The 27,136-nt window shown below is 47.2% G+C and overlaps 1 protein-coding gene across 5 annotated transcripts in view; it reads right to left on the bottom strand.

Annotated features, from left to right (window-relative positions):
* Nucleotides 1-4,689: 4,689 nt before the first annotated feature.
* Nucleotides 4,690-27,136, bottom strand: part of GPR45 (G protein-coupled receptor 45) — a 41,021-nt gene continuing 18,574 nt past the window's right edge. For 4 of the 5 annotated variants that reach the window (XM_068135968.2, XM_068135967.2, XM_078768304.1 and 1 more), the window contains one exon: nucleotides 19,316-20,908. In XM_068135968.2, the coding sequence (XP_067992069.2) occupies nucleotides 19,440-20,552 (1,113 nt within the window). In that variant the 5' untranslated portion in view covers nucleotides 20,553-20,908 and the 3' untranslated portion in view covers nucleotides 19,316-19,439. Of the gene's footprint in view, nucleotides 5,819-18,505; nucleotides 19,081-19,315; nucleotides 20,909-27,136 lie in introns of those variants that run through there. The other variant, XR_010987003.2, reaches the window with a different exon arrangement.

Below are 27,136 nucleotides of genomic sequence, written 5' to 3'. Positions count from 1 at the left end.
TTGATGAAACTTGATCACAACCTTCATGACCCATGATGTACAAAAAGTTTGTTCACGGCATTAAATATATTAGGGTCTGAGGTGATGTATGGGGGGTTTGAGTGACTGTTGCTCCTGATCCAGGTGAGCTTCAGTCCTCATGACTATTGCTCCCAGTCCTGTTTTGATGTAATGCAGTAATGTTGGTGGATTTCCAAGCAGTTGGAAGATGGCTGAGTGCAAATGATAGGGTCAAAAGGACAGAGAGTGGGGACGAGCAAGAGCAGCAGAGCAGGTATATAAGACACGTGCGCTGATGCCGTCCGGTCCAGTGGCAGAGTCAGAGTCTATGGTTGCATGAAAGATTATATCACTTGGAGCATGTTTGAGTGTGCAAGGGTAAACTTGATGATGGAATCCACACTGATTTCAACTGAAGGTGAACAATGAAACAAATGGGACAATTAATCGTGATGTACGGCGTACATTTACAATCGGTGTATATCAATAGAGACCATCATTTTGCTTGTTTCCCGCTTTTTCATGCTCATTTCATGCTCAAAAGGTTATAACATGAGATATATTCCATGTGTTTTCTTTTCCTTCTCCAGGTTGCTGTGAAGTGTATGATGAGAGAAGATTGGGAGATGGTAAGTTTATGGGGATGTGGCGCATGTCGGGCCATTTACACAGAACCTATCTGGCTAATGGGACGATGCAGGCTCTTCATGACGTTTAAACCCACTTTCTTGTTCCCTGCTCCCCGAGGCTGCTCCGCACTTCCTCCTGTAAATTTTTAATGGGTTCACTCACTTCAAGAGGTACATCTATTTACTTTAAATTCTTGAAAAAAAAGGGTTGCATGTTATTGACATTTTTTACGGCGTAGCCCGTGGAGCAGTGCCCTCTGGAACAGTCTTTGTCTGTCCGTCCGATGTATGTATGTCCCTTCTGCTGGCATTTTGCGGATTTATTCCCCTTAAAATTCGTTCTCTCTGCAACCGTTGGTCCGAGTGACACAAAACTTTCACCATAGGAGCGCGTCCTTCTGTAGAATTTTTATTGATAATTATGACGTCATTGTCACGTGGTATGGGCGCCATCTTGGAAAAAAGGAAAAACTTTGCACCTCTATATCTCCGAACCCGCTCCAAGGGAAAAAATTGGAAGGTGGCTCATTGCAAAGTATTCACCATGAGGAATAACATATCTTAATGATGATGTCATAGGTGATAGGTGCCTTCATTATGACGCCATAAATCGATAAGTACAACGCTTGATCTGAAATTTGAAATTTCTGGAGTTTGATCTCGGGATTAATTGGTAAAGAAAAAAAATTTGATGATGTCATTGGTCACGTGGTTCGGCAGCCATATTTTTACGGCGTAGCCCGTGGGACGATGCTTTCTGAAACAGTGTTTGTCCGTCCAGTGTATGTTTGTATGTCCCTCACAAACATCCAGCAATCAGAGCTGAGGATCTTGTCACATGACAGGAGGACAGCAGATCCAAGCCCAGCTCGGCCATTGTTAAACTATGGGTTTTGTTTTTGTTTTGCAGTTGTCAGAGGAAGGGAGAATGTTGCGCAAGGTCTCACATCCAAATATTGGTAAGTGTGTATTGCTCCCTTTCCTTCAGCTTTTACATTGACTTCAGTGATGGCTCTGACCCATGCGGTTTGTTCATTGTTTGTGAACTCACTTTCACTCACTCACCGCAGGCAGGTAGGTAGGTAGTCTTTCTGTCCTCTTCCGACTCCTCTCCTGCCTAGCTCCCCCAGCTCGATCTGTGCTTTGTCCCCCAAATATTCCATCAGGACGCACAAGATCTGCCTGCAACCCTCTTATGGTTAAACTGCCAAAATCGAGACTCTCTGCTCACCTTCACTCTTTTATTCCTCTTTTCTCCCGCCTCTGGAACAAACTCCCTCGCTCTCTTCAATCCCACTCCTCCCTCCAGGACTTTAAAACAGCTGTTCACCACCATCTCATATCTTCCCCCATCGAAAACCTTGATCTTTTCTACCCCCGGTAATTCACCCCAGATCCACTTTTTTGAAATACCGACTTCTTTCCTGGAAGTCCCAGCAGTGTCCATGTGTTTTATACCTCTCCCACCCCCCGCCCCCTCATCCCATGCCTCCTCCCACAGATCTCCCGATGTCCCTGCTCTCAAATGTTGTACTTGTGTGCTTCCCTCTCTCTCCCCATCTCGTCTCCCGCTCCCTTTATTGTATGTGTTACGAGAAAAACTACTACCCCCATTTTCATTACTACCACCCCATAAAAAACCTCAAAATAATGACGAGATTAATATTAAAACGCAGAAGGCAGCCTGAATGATAACAAAGAGTGGAGATGCAACCGCTGACCACCGGGTGTTAACAACACAGTTGCTCTTACAGCCCCTCAGGTTGCCGCGAACGGCGTATCGGAAGGCACCAAGCCTGCATCTCCTGTTTTATATCTGCGATTATTATACAATTCAGAATAATGATGAGATTAATATTAAAACTCAGAAACCAGTCCGAATAATAATAATGAGTGGAGATGCAGCCTCGGACTATCTGCTGTGAACAACACCACTGTTCTTACAGCACATCCGGTTGCCGCGAATATTGTGTAATTGTGTTTGAATGCGCCAGGCCGGCATCTCATGTTGTGCATCTTTGATTAATTATTCCAGGTATGGATCGATTTCTCTCAAAATATTTTCTCTCTGCTCTCCCCTCTGGGCTGGTGCTCCTGCCTCACACCGAGCTCGGCTTCACGGTGTTGAAACCAAAGCTTTCAGAATCATTGGAATCTCTCGCGATGAAGCTGATTGTGAGGGCCTTTCACTCACTCACCGCAGGCAGGTAGGTGGTCTTCTGTGTTCTACCGACTCCTGTCCGGCCTTGGCTCCCACAGATCTACCTGTGCTCTGTCCCCCAAATATTCCTGCAGGTCGCACAAGATCTGCTAGCAACCCTCTTCTGGTGCAATTGCCAAAATCAAGACTCTGCTCACCTTCACTCTTTAATTACTCTTTACTCCCGCCTTTGGAATAAACTCCCTCACTCTCTTCAATCCCACTCCTCCTTCCAGGTCTTTAAAACAGCTGTTCATCCCCCATCCAAAACCTTGATCTTTTCTACCCCCGTTAATTCACCACAGATCCACTTTTTTGAAATACCGACTTCTTTCCTGGAAGTCCAAGCAGTGTCCATGTGTTTTTTTTTACCTCTCCCACCCACCACCCCCTTTCCCATGCCTCCTCCCTCCAAGCCCTCTCCCTCCCACAGATCTCCCGATGTCCCTGTTCCCTGCTGTTGTACTTGTGTGCTTCCCTCTCTCCCCATCTTGTCTCCCGCTCCCCTTTATTGTATGTTTTGTGTGTCCGTTTTTTTGTTGTTCTGTGATTGATGTTAGGTTGAACACGAGTCTCGATCTTGTATACAAAAAAAAAAAAGGAAAAAATTGAAACATGGCTCATTGTCAACTACACCCCATGGGGAATAAGATGCGTTGATGACAATGTCATCGGTACCTTAATTATGACTTCATAATTCGACAAGTACAACGCTTGATGCGATCAGTATAAATTATTTTTTTTTCTCTGCAATTCTTGGTCCGATTGACACGACATTTTCACCATAGGAGGGCCTCCTCCTGTAGAATATTTTAATGATAATTATAATGTCATAGGTCACGTGGTACAGGCGCCATCCTGGAAAATCTTCGCACCTCTACATCTCTGAAACCGCTCCATGCAAAAAATTGAGATCTGGCTCATTGTCAACCACTCCCCATGGGGAATAAGATATATTAATGATGATGTCATCGGTCCCTTCATAATGACGTCATAATTCCACTAGTACAACACTTATCTGATCAAGAATTTTTTTTCTCAGCAACTGTTGGTCTTACGGACACGAAATTTTCACCAAAGGAGCGCCTCCTCCTGTCGAATATTTTAATGATAATCCTGATGTCATAGGTCATGTGGTACAGGCGCCATCTTGGAAAAACCGAAAACGTTGCACCTCTATCTATCTATAATTCCAGTAATCTCTGTGTGTATGTATGTATGTATGTATGTATGTATGTATGTATGTATGTCTGTGACCGCTGTTTCTCGACAACCACGGGTCCGATATACTTTAAACTTGCCAGGTATATTGCTGGGGACCCGAGGATGTGCCTTTTCAAGGTTTCATATTAATCGGACAAGTAGTTACCGAGCTATGTCCAAAAAACGATTCAACCAATCAGAGAGCAGCGAGCTATCACGTGTGCCGAACGTGCCGAACAGACTCTGCCTCGGACGGCACATTTGAGAGCGTATTCATTTATTTCACGTTGGCAAACTATGTTGGCGTTAAACTATGTTTTAAAACTAATTAAAACTACTATCTATAATTCCACGGGTCCGATAAAAAACACCGTACTCGCAAGCCGTTCGCTTTGGACCAAACCATTTCATGTAAATAGAGGGGGGGGATTGTCACCGTACTCGCAAGCCGTTCGCTTTGGACCAAACCATTTCATGTAAATAGAGGGGGGGGGATATAATTTTAGATATACGTATATATAGTACGGGCATGCCCTAGTATCTCCAAACCGGCTACATGGTAAACATTTAAATGTAGCTCATTGTAAAAAAAAAACTCCACATAGGGGTTGGGGGGGGGGGGGGGCGGGGGAGGATAGGTGTTGTTAACGATGACATCATAATTCGACAGACATCGCTTAGTCTGATCGGTTTGAAGTCTCTTGTTCGTGATCTATGCAAAAATTATATCAGAGAATATAAATTTATGTCATTACTCACGTGTTCTGGTAGCCATATTGGATCGAAGAAAAACAAAACCCCTGAAAAAACAGAAAAGTTGGCTCGCACCAAGTTGACTGCGCAGGGTAAGTATTCTATGAATACCATCTAGTAATTATTTATTTCATCTTCACTCGTTCCTTATATTCATCACAGATCTATCATTACAGATTTTTAACGTAAAACCAACGTTTATTGCAGAATATTTTAAAAAGCTCTATTTACTAGACCAAATTAGTTCATGCATAAACAAAATGTACAGCAAGATCAGGAAGTGATTTTTTTTTTTTTTTTTTGTATACAAGATCGAGGCTCGTTTAAGAGCGAGCACATAAAACACAAAAAACATACTCCCCCCTCCATGTGTACGTTTGGGCAGGAATTTGTAGTTTGTTCAAGGTGCAGGCGGTAGCTCGCCCACTCTTCATGAAGGATGCCGTGATATCTTCAAGGTCCACCAACGAATGCTTGCAGACAGGACTCCCGGTTTAACGTCCTTCCAAGGGATGGCACACACATTTGCACTCATAATACATAAGTAAGATTTAAGGAGGCGGTAAGGAGAAGAACCACCTTTAGAGGCCATTTTTCCCCGCAGAGCAGGGGTTGGTCTTTTTCAGGCACCGATCCCATTTTTTGAAGCAATGTTTTATGGCCGGTTGCCCTTCCTGCCGCCAACCCTGTTAGTCGCCTCTTGCGACACACAGGGAATTACCAGTGAACTGGTACTCAATTTGCCGACCTCGGAAGGATGACAGGCTGAGTCAACCCCCTGGCGTTAATTCAGCGATCGACCGGGATTACGAACCCAGAATCCTAGGATCCCAAGCCGGCACCCTAACCGCTAAGCCAACCCCAATGCTGTCAGAGGCGGTAAGGAGAATCAAAGTTTAATCTTTGGGACTTGTATAGTAGGGTTGACCCACCTTGCCTCATTTTAACCGTTTCCGATCTATAACAGCCCTTGCAGCCCCGGCGACGACTCGACGGATATTCAGTCTCCAATTGTTGAACGAATCAGATGGTTCTGAAATGTTTCAAATTAGACACAATGAAACGAGTCAAAATTAGTCATAACAATCTCTTATTCGCTTCACTGGAATATTAATCAGTCAAACTAACAGCCGTGCTCGCCTCAAATAGCAATTACACCCCCGGGTGTTGAGGAAAAAATTTTTTGTATACAACATCGAGGCTCGTGAAAGAGCTAACATTAATCACACAGAAAGACAAACCGACACATAAAACATATAACATGGGGAGCGGTAGACAAGATGGGGCGAGAGGGGGAGGAACACAAACACAACATCTGAGAGCAGGGACATCGAGAGATCTGTGGGAGGGAGAGAGCTGGGGGAGCAAGGCCGGAGAGGAGTCGGTAGAAGACAGAAAGACCACCTACCTGTCTGCGGTGAGTGAGTGAAAGGTCCTCGGAGATAGCTTCATCACGGGAGATTCCAATGATTCTGAAAAGGAATTCTGAAAATGATTTTGAAAGCATTTAGAAAAGATATCAACTTCGAGTTGTGCTATTTTCTGTTTCAGTGATGTGGATTTTTGTGCTTTTGGAATTGTTTTTGGGACAAAACCCAGCGATTGATTTTGCTACAAACGGCACATCAATGACATCGAACAGCTTCACTACAGAATAAAAGAATCTAGAAAAGCCTGTTTCCCTTTTGATGAAGACGTCATTGTAAATATCTTACATAGTACTTCAAACGGAGATGAAAAAAAAAGGAAAACGGGGTAATACGGACCTCAAGGAATTGGATTCGAGAGAACAAAACACTTGCGTGTATATCTTTCCCTCTTCTTTTTCTTTAAATACCCTAATTATTCCCACCTTCTTGTGGGAACGGCCGAGGAGGATGTTTGGCCCAAGTATTTCACGAAACGGATGGCCACGGTGGATTTTTAATGTGTACCAATGACCAGTGCTGGTAAAGGGGAAGCCCAGTTTAACAACTTTCCGAGGGACGCCACATGCAATGATGCCTCGACCTGCCTGCGGAACACCAGGATGACTATCTGGTTCCAGATTCAAATGCGCAAATGCAACCCCACCTATCACAAGGAAAGTTGGAATCGGGAAGGTCCTTGAGGGGTACATAACACCACGTTCTCCACTTGCATCTAAAATGCAGAAGCAAATGTTGGTGAAACTGACCCAGGAATAAATAAGTTGCACAACAAAACTAGAACGGCACTCAGTAGGGCACATACCTCTGCCAGGCTCAACAGTTTATGTTTTGCATCCCACTGATAGGCTCGATCTGGTTTCGGACCTGAACCAAAATCGAATCGGCTTGTTCTTGTCACTTAACCAACTCATCCACCAAGTTTAGGCATAAATCGTCCATAACTTTTTTTAAATATCATGTTCTATATCGGTTTTCGCCGATCTCTCACTGGTGAAGAATCACTTCAAAATTAAATAATTCTCGTATCCGAATCCATATTGAGATCTTCACCAAAATCAAATCGATTCGTCCTTGTCACCTACCCAACCTCTCCACCAGGTTTCGGCCAAATTAGTCCATGACTTTTTGAGATATCGTGCCATGTATCGGTTTTAGCCCCATCATTCAATGAAGAATAATCCCTGGTGTTGGGCTAGCGGCTAGGGTGCTGGCTTAGGATCCTAGGATCCTGGGTTCGAATCCCGGTCGATCGCTGAATTAACGCCAGGGGGGTTGACTCAGCCTGTCATCCTTCCGAGGTCGGCTAATTGAGTACCAGTTCACTGGTAATTCCCTGTTTGTCGTTATAACCACCTTTAGAGGCCATTTTTCCCCACAAAGCGGGGGTTGGCCTTTTTCGGGAACCGTGGTTGTTGTTGTTTTTCGGTCCCCTATTTGAAACAATGTTTTACGGCCGGATGCCCTTCCTGACGCCAACCCTTTTTGCCACCTTTAACGACAAACAGGGAATTACCAGTGAACTGGTACTCAATTAGCCGACCTCGGAAGGATGACAGGCTGAGTCAACCCCCCTGGCGTTAATTCAGCAATCGACCGGGATTCAAACCCAGGATCCTTGGATCCCAAGCCGGCACCCTAGCCGCTAGCCCAACACCAGGGATTAAAGGCGGCAAAAAAGGGTTGGCGTCAGGAAGGGCATCCGGCCGTACAACATTGCTTCAAAAAGGGGACCGAAAAACAACAACAACCACGGTTCCCGAAAAAGGCCAATCTCCGCTTTGCGGGGAAAAATGGCCTCTAAAGGTGGTTATTATTTTTATATATATTCAATGAAGAATCACTTAAAAATTCTACTAGCCGGATCAGGATCTAGATATTCACCAAAATTGAACCAATTCTTCCTCGTCACACACCCAATCTATCCACCAAGGTTTGTCCAAATCCGTCCACAACTTTTTGTGATATCCTGCTATGTATCGTTTTTGTTCCAAACTCGCAATGGTGAAGAATCACTTAAAAAATTATAGTAGCCAGATCCGAACCTTCACCAAAATCTAATAATTTCGTCCTTGTCACATACGCTACATCTGTGTCAAATTTCATTTGAATCCATCCACAACTTTTTGAGATGTATTGTTCCCAGACAGACAGACAGAGAGGGGTGAAAACATAACCTCCATCCATCCACCTTCGGTGGCGGAGGTAATGACACCCACAGAAGACTGCGGCTATTCGAAACTTGCACAACAACATGCAAAAATAACTCAGATCCGTGAAGAACATGCAAAAATATAAGATCACCAAATGCATCAATAGACAGATTAATTTGCAGACAGACAGAAGTTTGCATCATATCTCAATGCCCAACGAGACTGCATGGGCAGAGATGAGGTCGGGAGGGTAACGGTGTATACGCATCTATGTCAGTTAAGCCGTGGCCGACTTTGGTGACATTCATGATCAGATTCCCCCAAACATCCCTATCCTACACTGCTTCCCGAAGCTCTGGCAGAGACAGCATGGTTGCAGCTTTTACTCCATCCATCCAGCACATACAAAGTCTGCCTCTTCTTCCCTCAACCTCCCTTCAATCTTCCAGTTTTCCCTCCTAGGCGTTTGCCCTGTGTCCCTTATCCACCCCATGTTGCATCCTGTTTTTGGCTATGACGTCCTGATCCGTTTAATGTTCTTGCTCTTCCAAGAGCTTCGACTACCAGTATGTATACAAAAAAAACCCCTGCCCAGCATGATTGATTTCTCTATTCATTTGTTTCCTGCACGCATGATGTGTTCAACCAAAGTATGACAGTTTCTGGTTTAGCATCAGCGCTTCTCATGTACATGGTGGTCTAATTTATTCAAGCACAGATTTGTTTGTTCTTCTTGCAATCCATGGGATTTATAACATTAGTTTCCAAAACCACAATTCAAAACTGTCAATCTCCTTCCTTTCTTTATTTTTCCCTGTCCATGACTCACATCCATACATTACAACTGGAAACACCAGAGTATTCATCCGACTCCTCTTGGCGCGTTTTGTCACATCTTTGTCAATCGTAACATTGCTGTTCTCCCCATTGGTAACCGTCTATTAATTTCTCTACATTCTACACTCACCTGAACCTTAGAACCCAGGAAGATGAAACTTTCCACTATTTCCACATGATCATCTCCCAATCTGAACACGTTGATCTTCACAGTTGCCAGGATTTTAGTCTTTTTTTGGTTTAAATAAAGACCAGCTTTTTCATTTTCCGACTTCACTCTCCGCAGGATTTTCATCGAGTCCTCTACTTTCTGCCAACAGAGTGGTATCGTCAGCATACCTTGGAGTGTTGATAAATCCAATCCTGACTGATATATATATATATATTATATATATTGTTACAGACACGACTTTGATGTTAAAGTGGGCCGAGCGGAATGGCCGTCGTGTCCGCACAAATTACCCAACTATACTCGACGTTGACGAAGTCGCGTTACGCTGGCTCAATAAGAAAAAGAAGACACCCGGCTGGGTTATAAAATGACGACACCAGGGATACGGTTCTCAAGACCTCCGGAGGAGATTATATTCGTTACGGAAGGTCAGATTACAGGGACGAGAGGTACAACATAGAAAGACAAGCACTTAGACACAATCTTATATTATTCCCAACAGACGACAGATAAACGGGACAAAGCTGACTCACACGGGGATTGATGGCTAGGAAAGGCAAGGTAGCGATGGCTCCAGGTGCACCTGGGCTCGGGGCAGGATCAACACGGTTCGGTCCAGAGATGCGGGGAGGTCTCGTCGCAGCGCTCAGAGGTGACGTTCTTTCTCAGGCGGGTCTTTCTCAGGCCTCTCCAAACTCAGGCGCATCTGTTTCAGCGCTCGCAGGTCCGTCTTTCTCCAGCTGGGGGCGCATCTGACGTCACGTCCGCTACGTGGCCGCGTATATCCGGCGGGGAGTGACACGCCCTCGGCTCGCTAGCGCCGCCCCAGATGGAATCGGTCCGTCCTTCTGATTGGGTGCGGGGGGTTACCAGGCTCCGCCCTTGAGGAGGAGCTGACAGCCAGCCCCTCCGTGGTAACCCCGTGGAGCGCGTGGTCAATGGCGCTAATCGAGCCGGTGTGAGGACGCATCCTCCCCCGCGCCGCCGCCATCTCCTCTGTTGTTGTTGTAATTGTTGGGGAAGAAGATGGAAGGAGGTATGGGAAAGGTCCTAAACTCACTACTGATGCCATATAATCACATTCTGGTGCAACGAAGAGTCATAATTAATGGAGACGAGGCCTTAACTGACATAGACTAAGAATAACTAGGAAGATGTCCGAAAGTTGTCTACGTGTGGTGCGGTGGACCTGGGCACGACATTTAATGGGGGAATAAGGGGAAGGTCGGCTCTACTGATTGTTATTTACATGCAATGGGACTAGGGAATGGGGGATTGGGGAAAGTTGGGGAGTATTGGAGAAAATAGGGGAATATTTACAAGCGGATATGGAGGCCAAATTCCATATTCGCAACATTGCACCCTTCTCTACCCTCGGGGCGTCCCGACCCGATAAATTTTTACCTACTTTAGTGTGGCACGCAATGTAGTTCCCTCTACTATTAACTCTACCCTGAGTGCGACAGTTTTACAGATATTCACGAATGAGTAAATATGTCCCCCTGCGACGTTGCACCCTTCTCCTCACAGAAACACACCCACAGGATAACCGAATCCGGAAAGAATTCTCAAACTAAACATACAGCCGGTAGGGAGCATTATTTACAAGATTACGCTGATATCTACACTACGATCCAGGACCTGTTTTTGGAGGAACACATGCAGATGTTATGCATAGAGAGAGCGCGCTTGCCAGCATCGATACACCAACCCACGAGTGCTCTGTGGCCGACGGCCTTTAATAACGTGCAGAGCACCCTTTCCCAGCATCAAAAGCACCACCCCACCACCAATCGGTGCAGTCACCATTGTTCATTGGAATAAAAATAAATTCGACAACCCCTAACCCTGCAGGTGTCTCTTGCTCTTCTTGTGGTGCACTTGGTGTTAACTAAAAGTGGTTCACCTGTATGGCATAGGTGCCACGTTGACCCATAGGTCCATCCCCGGGTGGTGCTTGGCCGCAAACGAACTGCGGTCCATTGTGGGTGGCCACAGACATTGCGGTCCATATGGTGTATCGATCCCGGCAGCAAACAGCGAAAGTGCAGGCCCACAACTGCGCAGCCAGCACCTCTCTCTCCTCTCTCTCTACCCCAAAGCCAGATCCTCGGAGGTGGGAGACAAAAGAAGCAGACAAGTGAGTAAGGTGGTAAGGGCGCAAAAGTGCACGCAATGTAAGGTGATGCACACTGGGGGCACATGGGAACCAGGTGAGACAGGTACGTTCCTATCGTACGCCCCCCCCCCCCCCACCAGGTAACCTACATGGCCCCTCCCTTACCCCTTACTGTATCCACAAAACACAACACTACCCATAAACATCTACTTTACAAATCAACAAACATCCCTACTGTCTTCCCCGTTCCTCCCATATACCAAATTCGTCTTCTCTCCCTCCTAACCAATCAAATTTGCCATTTTCAACTCTCATCAAAATTTGCCATCTCCAACTCAACATCATAATTTGCCATTACCAATTCATCATCAGTCCCTCCTAGGGAGGGAGAGATGGAATCACCCCAATGTCTCATCCACGTCGTGATGCGTCTCACAAATCCACACAGCGATTCATCTCCTGCAACAAAACAAAGAAAACACAGGTGTGGAGTCATCATCATCACCACAGGTAAGTGGCTGCGTATGGTGCGACAGGTTCTTCAATCCTAACTATTTCCTAAATGACTTTAACAACTTTACACTACCCGGGGTCTTTCTCCGGCCAAACCATTGGCCCTCTTACACTATGGGTTCTAAAAACCAATTCCCATTGGCCAAACTGTGGTGCTTTTCAATTTGGGGTCTCACTCCCCCGATTCATCTCCCGGTGCCCTCGCACAATTTCTGGGCTGTGGCGTGTACCTCTCCCAGTGGGTCTACCCACCTGCACACCTCCACCACTGCGGTTGCCTCCGAGCTTACCTGCTCCTTACCCTAACCTAACTACCTGGGGAAGGCCCTCTGGCACTCTCCCCACTCGGTGCCCTCTCTGGCACTGGGCTACCCGGGTCCATCCTCCGGATCCTCGGGCCCCATCCACAACTCTACCGGCTCCCAGAGCCCACCTGCGGCCTCACCTGGCCGACATCCTCACAGTGGTGGAGTGCCCAACCAACTACACACACTAACAGGCTACACGCCCAGCCATTTCCACAACACTAATGCACCCATCCACAACACCATTCTGCAACCGCACCACAGATGCCAATATCCAACCACAATTTACCTGCACCCTCTACCTAACACTTACACTACCCGCCCCGGGTACTCGTGAAAGGGGTCCACTCTTCCCCCATCCACACCTTCGCACCATGCACACCACTCCGTACCACTTACTCCAACTCTCTCCACACACCTGTATTTGCACACCTGTGCTCTCACACCTGGTGCCACCTGCACCCTTCTCTCCCCAAGCGCATTCGCGCTGATCCACACACTCACTACTCATACACTGCTCCACACACCTGTCCAGTTGCACACCTGTGCAATCACACCTGTTCAATTCTCACACACACGGCATCATCTCAGCTAACTACTCCCTTCTGAAACTTGCGCTTCCCAGTCGCCCCTTTAAACTATTGCGCTCCCTCGTCATTATCATCCATACTAAACTACCTGCGTCCCCACTACAGGTATCAGTCACTAACTAACCTTAACGTCACCTAATGTCATCTTCTAGGGCCCTACACACAATATCCTAACCCACCCGGGCTAGTTTTCACTGCCATACACCCCATAAGCTATTGCTCCTTTGCCCCCACATGGGAAGGGTGGCAGGGATGCCAGCCTTACCCACCGGGCCCATCGCTCACTACCAATTTTGCACATCAAATTTCAACAAATCAAAAATTTGCCAATCACTACCCATCATCTGCCAATCACTACTGCCAATCCCTTGCCAATCATCAAATTTTGTTTTTCTCTAATTTTGGGTCCAATACACTAACCTCATCACCCAGTCTACTCACTACTGCCTCTCGGTGCGCCAATTCCTGTCCAAAGCCCGGCTTCGTAAAGCCAAGCAATGGATGCTGGTTGTTTTGTGCCAGCGGCTGGATGCGTCCGGCACTCGGTGCAGGGACGGGGGTTTACCCGTGCCGAGATCCCACACACCACCTCGGCGTGGAGCCATCCAATGTCCCGATCTCGACCTGCCGGCACGTCTCAACAAAAAGTGGTCGCCATGACGACCCTTCCTATCCTGCCGCCCGCTCCGCCTGGTGGAGCACGGACGCGGCCGTTCAAAGCGAGGCCCAGCACGCACCGAGGGCCCGATTCGGCTATAAGTCGTTCTAAACTCTACCCCGTCTAACGTCGATGCTTCACCTGCATGCTTACACCCCGCAGCCCGTTCCTTGCTCACACACCCAGCCGTGCCCATGCTCCTCGTACCTTTCCTTACACACCCAGGTACACCCATTCCACTCACAGCCTTGGTCACACACCTGACCACCGAACACTTTGGCACACATTCGTTGCTCGCACACCTCACCAATACACCGCTTCGCGCCCCCTCCGCGGTCACCTCCTCTGTGACAATCACAGGTGTGCCCTCATTCGCACACCCAATCACGTGCCTCACCACCAACTCCAGCGTGCATTCCCACTCACGCTCTACCATTCCAGGTGTGCATCCTTCCATCCCAGGTGTACATCCTCGCTCACCTGTCACAACTAACTCACGCTCCATGTCACTCCCACTACTTTCACCTCCATTCCTGACAACGCACTCACCCTTATTCTTGACAGCGCACTCTTTCCCCATGCACCTGTCCGTCACACACCTTTCTCGCGCACACTCTCCCGTCACACCCTCTGCAACACTTACCACAGGTGTGCATTCTTCCTTGCCTTTGACAGCGCACTCTTTCCCCATGTACCTGTCCATCACACACCTTTCTCGCGCACACTCTCCCGTTACACCCTCTGTAACGCTCACCACACCGCGCTTCCATGTGCTCCCTCGCACACACGCTACGACCGACTCATTCTCGCCAACACCCTCACTCCTTGGCACACACTTTTTCCTCACACACCCCAGAGTCGGACTTTCTCGCACACCTCCTCTTTCGCACACCAGACCTGTCACACACCTCACCAACGGCCTTTCACGAACACCCGGATCCAAACCAATCCCCAAGCTTTTTAAATCCCCTGGCGCATCATACGCACGACCATATTGGTCACCACTTACACCGGGTCCTCTTCCTCTTCGCTTCTCCTCCATCACCTGCGAATCCCTCATCCGGTTAATGAGCACATCATCACGATCCAAACACAGACTTTGGACCAATTCTTTTATCTCCTCTTTTATCTCTTTCTTATCCCCTCTCCGTCGCTTCTTAATTTCGCTCATCCCTTCTTCCACTTCTTCTAATTTGTGCTTCACCTCTTTTATTCCCCGGTACGTCTCCTCAAGCTCATCCTCTAAGGCTACCTTGACCGTTTCCAGGTGCGTCCTCACCTGCCGGTCCTTCGTCTCCATTACCTCTATCACCTCGTCCAACCTCGTTGTCAGTCCCTCACGTACCATCTGACATTCCCTCTTTGTCGCTATCAAGTCGTTTTTTATGTCGTTTTGTGTCGCTTTTAAACCTCCTAATACTGCAGTGTTCCTTTGAACCTGCTCCGTTAGTCCTTTTTGTCCCTCCGTCAGCTGTTCCACCTCCTGCGTCAGGTCCTCTATGCCCCCTTGTAACTTTACAGTCCCCTTTCTCACCTCCTTTTCCATGTGCTCCTCACAGTGCCTCACCTCCTCGCGCACTCCTCCGACCTCCTCACTCACTCCTCTTCTGATCTCCTCTCCCATCACTTGCATCTCCTGCCCAGATGCCACCCTCATCTGCTCCATTTCCTCCCTGTGAGCATCCAATTTGGTTTCTACCCCCATTCTGACCCCCTCTATCTGCTGCCCCATTTGGTTAACTTCCCTTTCCGCTTGGTCCCTCATGTCCCTCAATTTGCCTTCCATGGTGTTTTCTAACCCCTCTAACCCTTTTTTCACTCCCTCTATCTGATTCTCCTGGGCAGCCATTCTATTTTCTACCCCCGTTAACCCATGTTTCACCTCTTTTATCCCGTTGTCTAACCCCTCAAATTTCTTTTCTAATCCCTCACCGGTACCCCTCGCTTCGTCCCTCATTACCCCCATTTGGCCCTCCAATCGCTCACCCAATCGCTCAATTTGGCTCCCCATACTCATCTGTACAGCTGCCTGTAGCTGCGCAATGAGGGCCTGTATGTCAATCGGCTGCATGTTAAAGCCCGTTGATACAGCGGGCTCGGCTACCGCGCGCTCTTGCGAGGCGCCATTTTGCGTGCCTGCTACCCTCGCTGTTTCGCTCTCCTCATGTCCCTCAATTTGGTCCTGGACCGACCCTGCTTCACTCTCCCCTACCGGACCCCAGCCGTCTTGATCCGCCATAGCGCGACTTGCAAAATTCGAGTTTCGTAAAACAAATCCAAATTTTTTTTTTTTTTTTTCGTTATAATTTCGGCGAGCGCAGTAACCGCGCTCCGGATCGATTTCGTCGAGCGCAGTACGCGCTCCGAATCGATTTTCCCTCCCAAAATTTGGGCCTAACTAATTTAGTCCCGGGTCCGAATCTCACTCCTCGACACCAATTGTTACAGACACGACTTTGATGTTAAAGTGGGCCGAGCGGAATGGCCGTCGTGTCCGCACAAATTACCCGACTATACTCGACGTTGACGAAGTCGCGTTACGCTGGCTCAATAAGAAAAAGAAGACACCCGGCTGGGTTATAAAATGACGACACCAGGGATACGGTTCTCAAGACCTCCGGAGGAGATTATATTCGTTACGGAAGGTCAGATTACAGGGACGAGAGGTACAACATAGAAAGACAAGCACTTAGACACAATCTTATATTATTCCCAACAGACGACAGATAAACGGGACAAAGCTGACTCACACGGGGATTGATGGCTAGGAAAGGCAAGGTAGCGATGGCTCCAGGTGCACCTGGGCTCGGGGCAGGATCAACACGGTTCGGTCCAGAGATGCGGGGAGGTCTCGTCGCAGCGCTCAGAGGTGACGTTCTTTCTCAGGCGGGTCTTTCTCAGGCCTCTCCAAACTCAGGCGCATCTGTTTCAGCGCTCGCAGGTCCGTCTTTCTCCAGCTGGGGGCGCATCTGACGTCACGTCCGCTACGTGGCCGCGTATATCCGGCGGGGAGTGACACGCCCTCGGCTCGCTAGCGCCGCCCCAGATGGAATCGGTCCGCCCTTCTGATTGGGTGCGGGGGGTTACCAGGCTCCGCCCTTGAGGAGGAGCTGACAGCCAGCCCCTCCGTGGTAACCCCGTGGAGCGCGTGGTCAATGGCGCTAATCGAGCCGGTGTGAGGACGCATCCTCCCCCGCGCCGCCGCCATCTCCTCTGTTGTTGTTGTAATTGTTGGGGAAGAAGATGGAAGGAGGTATGGGAAAGGTCCTAAACTCACTACTGATGCCATATAATCACATTCTGGTGCAACGAAGAGTCATAATTAATGGAGACGAGGCCTTAACTGACATAGACTAAGAATAACTAGGAAGATGTCCGAAAGTTGTCTACGTGTGGTGCGGTGGACCTGGGCACGACATTTAATGGGGGAATAAGGGGAAGGTCGGCTCTACTGATTGTTATTTACATGCAATGGGACTAGGGAATGGGGGATTGGGGAAAGTTGGGGAGTATTGGAGAAAATAGGGGAATATTTACAAGCGGATATGGAGGCCAAATTCCATATTCGCAACAATATATATAATTTCAAGTGTTTGTACGTTTGTTTGTGTGTTTGTAGTTTTGTATGTTATTCTTTCACGGCCAAACCATAGCACCGGGAGGCCCCACATTTTGGGTGTAGGTACCTCAGAATCTGGGCAAGGTTTTAACGTACCACACGGTGGCCTTTACTTCCGTCTTGAGGTCAAAGGCCACGACAAAGTGTGTTGTCGCATCGCCGGTGATTAAGATCACCGGTGACAGATAGCCAAACTGCTTTAACTCCAAGGCGACCAGCCAAATTTTTGGCGCGCCGGGGATGGAAGAGATGCGAGGTATTTATCTCACGAAACACACGGGTTTATTCCGAAACCACAAACGAGTAAACAAGACAAGGAAATTCAACAAATAAAATTAAATGAAAATAAATCAAAGAATAAAAATGAAAGGTGAGGTAAAAACTAATGTCTACTTTGAGGATCCTCACATGCCGATTCAAAAACAGACAAAGGGACAGATAAAATATAATAAAATCCCTTTTGATAGTGCTGGCGAGTTCCTCTGTGAGGCTTGCAGCTGGGGACGCGGCTCGGAGCTCGATGTCCCTCCGGCGGGAACCCGGCACAAGATGGTGGCCGCACCGTGCCCGTAGTAGCCACCGGTGTGAGGCAAGCAGACAGGATGGCCTCCTTTGCCTCACTCGCGGCCTCCTCCGCCTCCAAACAAACCACAGCCAAAACTTCCTCACTAGCAATATTGCAGAACTGCTCCAAAAGCTCTCCTCACAAACACACAATGGCCAAGCTCCTTCTTGTTCGAGCAAGAACCAGAGAGATGTGCTCTTCTTCTTTTCTCCTCGGAGCCAATCGTATCGTCCACATCCCAGTTCGCCCCGCCCACATCCCATGGTCGAATCACGTCCCTCGGGGCATGGCCTCACGGCCTTTCTTGACCGCCCACTGATTCTCCACCTCTAGTGGGCGGGGCCTTTTGCCTATAGTGTTCATGTGGGTGGGGCTTAGTTGCCGTGAGTGTTCATCAGGCCGGCGCTGGTTGTAGAACTTCTCTGAGCACGGCCTCATTGGGGATTTTCATGGCCGGCTTTATAAGCAAAACGTAAAGGGAAGATCACAGAGGGAATATCACATACTGGGGAAAACTAACCTTAATCCCTAACTAGTTATCACAGCTACACCCCTTGGGTGAAGACACATCAACAATCTTAAGCTACAATGTCCCTACTTTAAGTACATCGAGATTTCTCCTACGCATCCACTGTCCCTGCTATAATTATACAATCCTACCTTTACTATGAGATTCCTTCATCTACCCCCACAAACGTAACAGTATATTGGGATGTGGGATCAGGCAGTGCTGCCGCCAGCCCGCAGACAAAAGGTACTCACCAAGAGGCCAATAACTCCACAGCATTTCAATGGCAAACACATCCTGATAACCACCATCAGGAAAAGCTCATCCAGCTGGGCAGCGCCAGGTATCCCCTCCACCTCCCGAGCAATGCCGGGTAGTCCCTGTTAGTATATATAATATACAGTGTTGATAGAATAAGGCATAATTTTACATATGGCATCAATTTTTCAGGTACGACCTGCATACATTCGTGAGTGTCATCAGTTTTGTTGTATTCAAAATCTAGGCACATTAATGAATGAATGAATGATCGTTTTAAGGCCAACATGGAAGGCATGGAAGATAGGCAGGCAACATAGGCACATGGAAGAGCACAAACTCCTCTTCAGAAACATCTCATGTGATGGTGTCTAAATCTCCTTCCACTGGTTAGCAAATCTCCAACTTGGCTGTGTGTACCTAGATCAGCAAGATATTGCTGTTCAAACATCGAGCTGTTCAAGGAGGATGCAAAAGGAATCTCACGACAGGCCTACCCAGTGCCATCAATCAGCCCCGGCCCTCAAAGTATGGTGTACGAGGACTCATGAAGACCTCTGGAGCCTGTTTACTGATAAAGACCATTCCAGAGAAACCTTTGATTGAAATATAGTTATACAAGCAAAAATTCCATGCGTCTTTATAAAGATCATAAAATGGGAAAAGTATTTTAGTAACCACAGAACAAAAATACTATAAATTACATAAACGGTGGAGAACTTGCTGAGAGTGCATCAGATTTTCAGTCAAGAACCAAATTACACTCAATTCTCTTGCACTCACTGATACAATAATAATAATACAAATAATGATAATACTGAAGTTTAATAACATTATTGTGCAGACAAGGGGTTTCACTGGTACAACAAGAGTTTTTTTTTCCCCCTATCCCCAAAAATAATGAAAAAGAAGAAGGAGAGGTCAAACACCTCAGAGTGCCGAATGATTGTCAGTGCAGACGTAGACCGTGCTGGGCCTTACACGAGCACATCCAGGCCAATGATTCACTGGTATGGCACAAAGGAATGAAGGAACAAGCTCATCGCAAGCGTGACGAAACTTTCCGATTCGCCAGTAGTAAATGATGGGGTTGAGGGCCGATTTGAGGTAGGCGAGCCACAGTACCCAAGCACTCGTCACATAGAAGTTGGAACCGCAGTAAAAGGTAAGGTTAAAAGCGGCCATTAGACTAAAGATTGCGTACGGCATGAAGCAAAGCACATACACAGCGAAGAGCAAGAGTACAGTAGCGAATGCACGCGTCTTGAAGCTCACTTCAGCATTAAGCCGGGCAAGAGTCTGGAGGCCTGTGAGGCTCAATTTCCCGGCCTGTGAAAGACAAAGGCCAGCTGGGTGATCGTGGACTCTTACAGCATTGCGGCGCACCGTGTTAAAAATACCCAGGTAAGCATACAACATGGCAGCGAAGGGGGCAAAGAAAACTGCTGTCGCGACCAATCCGGCATAAGATTGGCCAAGGAAGCTAGCCGCTGGTGCGAGAACACATTGAGGTGCACGAGGTGGCACTTCTATACCAGGCCATCCCAGAACTGCTGGAAGGGCCAGTGCTAGTGCAGCGGCCCACGAAGCCACAATGATGACCTTCGCCTTGCGAGGTGTTAGCCGGTCCTGGCGGCGTGCGATGATGAGAAATCTGTCGATGCTGATGATCAAGAGAATGGTGACAGCTTCAATGGCAAACAGAGCGAACAAGGCGGCTGAAATTCTACAGGTCAGTGCTCCAAATAGCCAGGCCGCAGCCACAAGTGAAATCAAATCGAGGATGGCACAAGTCACACACAGTAGGAGGTCAGCAAAGGCGAGAGTTGCAAGGAGCAAGTTGATAGCTGAACGCATGGCTGGTTTGCGATACACAATTAGGCATACAACCAGATTTCCCAGAATGCCAAGTGCTATGGTGGGCACCAGGAGCAGAGTCAAAACGATCTGTAGGCTAAAGCTGGGCCTACCAGCTGCCATTCTGGCGACCACATCACTGCTATTCCCCAAACCACAAATTTCATCATATGTTGCATCAATCATGATTACAATAGATACAGCATAACTAATAAAGATATAATATCACACGACAATGGAGGTTAAACGAGTTGTTCAATGGTCATCCATTTCATCACACATTTATTCACTGGGAAGCTCAGAAAATACCAGATGCTTGTAGATCTTGGAAAAACGCAGATATCCAAGCACATGCACCCATCATGATTAACTATCGTGTGTTTCATTGTTTCACACCATCGTGCTGTGGAATCCGAGACAGCTGGCAAGACCTCAACGTAGCGGCTTCACGTCATGATGCAAAGAGATCGTTGGAACAAAATGCAAACTGGCAATTGGTTTTGTGGAGTTTTTTGCTGATTGAATCATAACTTTAATCTCACCTGTAAAAAAAAAAAATAGTAAAAGTTTTTATTAGCACATTAGGAATAATATGTCAACTTTCCAAAACAAGCTGTTGATGTCAAGGTAAAAGGGAAATATGGGCCATCTAGCATTTATTTTCTTTGGGAGGGGGAGATGATTAAGACATAGGATGAGAGGGGAGGAAAGATGGAAGGCGGAGGAGAATGTATGGGAAAGGGAAGCAGGTGTGGATGTTGGTGAGGTCTGCAGGGGGTGAGGGTTGGAAGAAGCAATTGTCAGAAAGAGAAGGCTAAAAATTCCACCATTCTGCATATGTAATATGTATATTTCACAAGGCAGGTTGAGCTCCTGTCCGCCTACAATACTTTTATTAGCAGCATGAAGGAGTACTCCTTTTCCCTGCCTCGCATCTCACCCAGCTTGATGCCGTGGAAACCAAGGCCTTCAAGATCATTGCAATCTCTCATGATGAAGCTGACTCTGGATCTATTACTTCACCATCTTCGACAGGTCGGTTGTCTCTGTCTTCTTCTGCCTCAATTCAATTCTGGTCTTGGAACCACTTTCCCTCCCCCTGCTTTGTCTCCCCCCCGCCCCCTCCACCAGGTATCTGCAAGATGTATGCGGTCTACCAACGACTCCCTCCTAGTGAAGGTGCTGAAATCCAGAACCACTGCTCACCTCTACCCTTTTATTCCTCTTTTTCCCCACCTGTGAAATCACCTTCCACACTCTCTTCTATCTCATTCTTCCCTCCAGGTCTCCAAGACAGCTGTTAACCACCATCTCACGTCATCCCCCACCCAAAATCATGATCTTTTCTACACCTGTTAAACCACTCCTACCCCTCCCAAAATTTTGCTTATGTATCCATCTTGTCCAACCTTTGCGTTCTTCCCTACCAGTCATCACTACCTGCATCCTTTGTTTGTCCGTCTGTCGACCTTCTCCCTCCGCCCTGCTGTTGGCGTTTACCTTGTCTCGTGCTGTTCCCTTTGTTATGTTGTGTCCTGATCTGTTGCGTCTTAGTTCTTCCACGAGCCTTGACCATGTCAATATAAGCCTTGATAAAAACACGTTCTTATTTATGTAAATGTTCATTACATATATGGTTCATGAAATATTCACAGCAAGGAAAATGAAATTAATAACCTGTATGGGATGAATGAGGGGACAAGGGGAGGGTGTGGGGAGAGGAGTTGATATAATCCTTTGTAGAAAATATCAATATTACATGAAAGAAGAAGAAAGAAAAACGAATTCCCATATTTAATGAGTACTAAATATAATAAATTTTAAAATGTCAGCTTCCATTTCACGCAAATCACGAATTGAAGAAAATGTGAAATATTATTGTCCAGGTCTCTCCATTAAGCAAGTTAATTTTTTCAGTTGATCTTTGCTGCTGCTATTCCTGTAGAGGTGAAAAATGGTTGCCATGACATTGAACATCTGTCTGTAGTACCTCCACCCACTCCCTGCTCATTGTCGCTATGGGAAAAGCAGCAACACTTGTGCATGCAGCACCTGTGCAACAAGCAGCACTTGTGCATGGTTGGTCATAAGACATCAGATTCATTGCAAATTGTCTCTTGAAATCCCAATGCAATGTGATCATTATATTTGTGTCTATGGAGTGAATAATGAATTCATAATTTTGTGTTATTTGTTCTTGTTGTTTTTATGGAAAACCTCACATGGTGGTACAAAATCATTATCATCATCATCACGAGGAATGTACTATGCTTTTTCCAGAGAGATGTTGCCGGAGCAGTCTCTCAGCAAGGGTCATGCTGGGTGGTTTGCCATTGCTTTCCCAGTCAGTTGGGGCAGAATTTGTAATCTGTTCAGAGTGCCGGCGTTAACTCGCCTCTTCACAAAATAAACCGTGGGATATTCAATGTCCACGAGCACCCCCAGTGTTGGCAGACGGGTCTTCCAGTTTAACGTCCATCCGAATGACGAAACACAGATTGATGTCTCACCCTGCGTGTGAAGCCCCGGGATGCCAGTTTGTAGCCGATTCAGGATTCAAACCCAGACTAGACAGCTTAGAGGTGAGTGAACATCCCTTGAAGCTATCCTACTAGAAAAAAAAAATCAAATTCGATATCATGCTTTCACAAAATAAATGTTTCAAAGGAAACATGCAAAATTGTGATTATTTTATGCATTGTCGATATAATCGTTATGATGTCATTTTCCTTTCCCGTCAAAGCACATCCAGACGGATTTTATCCCAATGCAACTTCATAATCGAAACGCCTGATATTAATATGAATAATTTACAAGTTGCATAACATCCCTACATTATTGCATTCCTGTATTTAAGCAAGTATTTTCAGGAAGCAAAATTTTGCAAAAACTTCCCTTGACGTTTATTTCATGCGGAGCGGCGATCGACTCGTTTTGGTAACCACAGTTCATTAATAAATGAGGTTAATGAGCCGTCGCAGATGTTGCACCACGACTCATTTATTTGCAGGATCCCAGGTCCATAGTTGTTAACCTCGCCATCTTTCTCAGATCATTTCCCTGCCTGAAAACCTCCCACAGCAATGAGTGATTATGTAATACGCAAAAGGTTTCAAATCAATCGACTTAATATCTAACGCCTTTTATTGAGAGCAAAGTCCCAAAGCACTTTACAAAGGAAGAATATATCAGAAAAGCTAAAAGGTTAAGGAAAAGTAATGGTAAAAATACGACATATTTCAACCAAAATTGCAACAAGGCTGTGACAACTTAAAGTAATTTTGTGAAGACCTTCCCCTCCCCTCCAAGAACAAGCCAAAATATAATCAAAAATTTTTTGGCAATTAAGTGAGACGGATATAAAGAGAAATATTACTGGTACGACCAGGAACGAGTACTGTGTTGTCGTGCGAATACCCTCCGGTTAATACCAGGGCTCGGGAATGACCAGAACGGCTTTAACTGAGGCGACGACCAAATACGGATTTTGCTATCAACCGCGGGAGGAAGAAGTGAAGAGGAAGATGCGGAAGCGCGTATCTGTAATGCGGAATGAACTCAACCGAAAATCCAGGTTAAAATCTCACGTACATAAAATCCAGGTACATTCACCGTGGCTCCGGTCGCAAGTTTGTTTATTTGCAATCAGGTCACTCCATCCCCGTCCTCTGGTCGGCTCAGCGCACTCTCACTCTTCGTCCCAGCGCACCTGGTCACAGCAACCCACACGATCGCACCTCTTGCCTACGAACCCTGGCTAAATCACCTGAATTCATCCCTGCTGTTCAAAACAACATCAAGCTCACCCTGTTCAACACCCGGTCCCTCAACAATAAATGCCTCATCCTGAACGAATACATCCTGGATAACAAACTGGACTTTCTCTGTCTCACCGAAACCTGGCAACAACCTCTGGACTACTACACACTCAACCTCACCACACCCAATGGATATTCCTACGTCAATAAACCACGCTCGGAGGGCCGAGGTGGTGGAATTGCCGTTATCCACCGTCAAGACATCAAGACCAACCTCATCTCCATCTCATCTGCTCCATCATTTGAACACCTGGCTTTAAAACTCTCTGGTCACACGCAGTCAGTCATGGCTGTCGTCTACCGCCCTCCCAAACCACACCCATCATTCCTGTCTGACTTCTCCTACTTTCTGACCCAGCTATGTTCCCTCTCCCCCTCAATCCTCCTCCTTGGTGATTTCAATATCCACATGGACTCCACTGACTCCACAATAACCACTGACTTCACTGATGTACTCACCTGCTTTAACCTCACTCAACATGTCGACTTTCCTACCCATATCCGTGGTCACATTTTGGACCTTGTCTGCTCCACTGGATTAAATTTGCACCATCTCTATGGCTCCGACCTCACCCTCTCTGACCACTTAGCCATCACTCTGACCATCAACATCCCCGCCCCAACACCAAGGCATTATCGCACAATCAACTTCCGTAAGCTAAACGCTCTTTCACCTACCTCATTCTCATCCACCCTCTCTGAAAAAATGTCCACTTCTCCCTTCATTGACCTCCACACCCCTTCCGACCTCACTGACTACTACAACCACACTCTCTCCTCCTGCCTTGACCAGCTTGCGCCTGTAAAAACCAAAACAGTTTCTTTCACCCATTCTGCTCCCTGGTTTACCCCTGAACTCCACCTGATGAAAACTCGTGCTCGCCAACTTGAAAGACTCCGCAATAAAACGGGTCTCACAGTTCACTCCCAAGCCTACAAGGACCACATACAACACTACAAAGATGCCCTCTCCCGCGCCCGCTCTGCCTACTACTCTCAAATTATCCACTCTGGCTCCGGAAACCCAAAAGCACTCTTCTCGACAATAAACAAACTCCTCCGCCCCCTGAACACCACCACCCAGTCATTCACAGTAGACAACTGCATCTCCTTCCTCTCTTTCTTCCAACGCAAAATTGACAACATCTACAACAGCTTGACCACCGCCGCACCCGCTCCCCCTCCAACCACCTGCCCCCCCTTGTCCTGCCATCCCCTGTCTCGGTTCTCCCCAATCTCTCCTACTGACCTCTCTGAACTCCTCATAGGAATGAAAACTGCCACCTGCACTCTTGACCCCATCCCCTCCAGCTTTGTCAAAGCCTCCCTCCCTGCTCTCTCTCCACTTATCATTGCAACAATAAACTCCTCCCTGTCTACAGGCATCGTCCCACCTTCCCTCAAAATTGCTGCTGTTACCCCCATTCTAAAAAAACCTGGTCTAAACCCTGACACCCTAAACAACTTCAGACCCATCTCCAACCTACCCTTTCTGTCAAAAGTTTTGGAACGCGCTGTAGCCACTCAACTCAAACATCATCTCTCTGCCAATAACTTGTATGAAACATTCCAATCCGGATTCCGCTCCAACCACAGTACTGAAACTGCTCTCCTCAAAATCACCAACGACCTTCTCCTCTCCTCTGACGCTGGCAACCTCAACATTCTCGTCCTCCTCGACCTCAGCGCTGCCTTTGACACCATCGATCACACTATCCTCCTCACCCGACTTGAATCCACCTTTAACGTCACCGGCACTGCCCTCTCTTGGATTAAATCATACCTCTCTGACAGATGCCAGTTCATCTCCATCAATAACTGCAAATCCCCCACTGCTCCCCTCCCCCAAGGTGTCCCCCAAGGTTCAGTTCTTGGCCCCCTCCTCTTCATCCTTTACCTGTCCCCGCTCGGTCACTTAATCCGCCGTCATGGTCTCCAATTCCACTGCTTCGCCGATGACATCCAGCTTTTCATCTCCACCAAGTCCGTCTCCACCGACACCCACTCTATCCTGACAAACTGCATCACTGAAATAAAATCCTGGCTTCAAATCAACTTCCTCAAGCTTAACTGTGATAAATCTGAAATAATCATCATTGGCCCAAAAACGCTCACAAAATCCACCCATAACTTTGCCCTCAACATCGACGGTATCCCAGTATCCACCTCCCCTCACATCCGGAATCTTGGCGTCATCTTTGACCAAACCCTTTCCTTCGACAAATACACTAAACAGATCACAAAGTCAGCCTTCTTTCACCTGAAAAACATTGCCCGTCTCCGCTCATCCCTCTCCTCCACGGCTGCAGAAACCCTCATCCACGCCTTCATCACCTCCCGTCTGGACTACTGCAATAGCCTCCTCTATGGTTCACCCTCAAAAATCACCAATAAACTCCAATACATTCAGAACTCCGCTGCCCGTCTACTCACTCATTCCCGGACCCGTGACCACATCACCCCCGTCCTTTACAAGCTTCACTGGCTCCCCATCCCCCAGAGAATCCAGTACAAAATCCTCCTCTTGACATACAAAGCCCTCCATAACCTGGCCCCATCCTACCTGGCTGACCTCCTCTCCAGACACACTCCCACCCGCAACCTCCGCTCTGCTGGTACCAACCTCCTGACCCCCTCCATCCGGACCAAATTCAGATCCTGGGGGGACAGGGCCTTCTCCATCGCTGCTCCCACCCTCTGGAACTCACTACCTCACACCATCAGAGACTCCTCCTCACTCACCACATTCAAAACATCACTAAAGACCCACCTGTTCAACGCTGCATTCAACATTCAACCCACAGCATTTAACCCCTGACTATCTCTTCTCCTTCTCCCTCCTTTTGCTTTAAATATTTCCCTATTGATTCTTGTCTTGTCTTTTTGATTCTTGTCTTATATATATGCCGTATATCGCTGCTGTTTGTTTTCTTGATTCTTGTCTTTTTGCAA

This window comes from Myxine glutinosa, chromosome 14 (assembly GCF_964187855.1).
Source record: "Myxine glutinosa chromosome 14, kmMyxGlut1.1, whole genome shotgun sequence".
In the NCBI taxonomy this organism is placed as follows: domain Eukaryota; kingdom Metazoa; phylum Chordata; class Myxini; order Myxiniformes; family Myxinidae; genus Myxine; species Myxine glutinosa.
The sequence above is the reverse complement of the archived record's forward strand: the minus strand, read 5'-3'. Positions and strand labels throughout refer to the sequence as shown.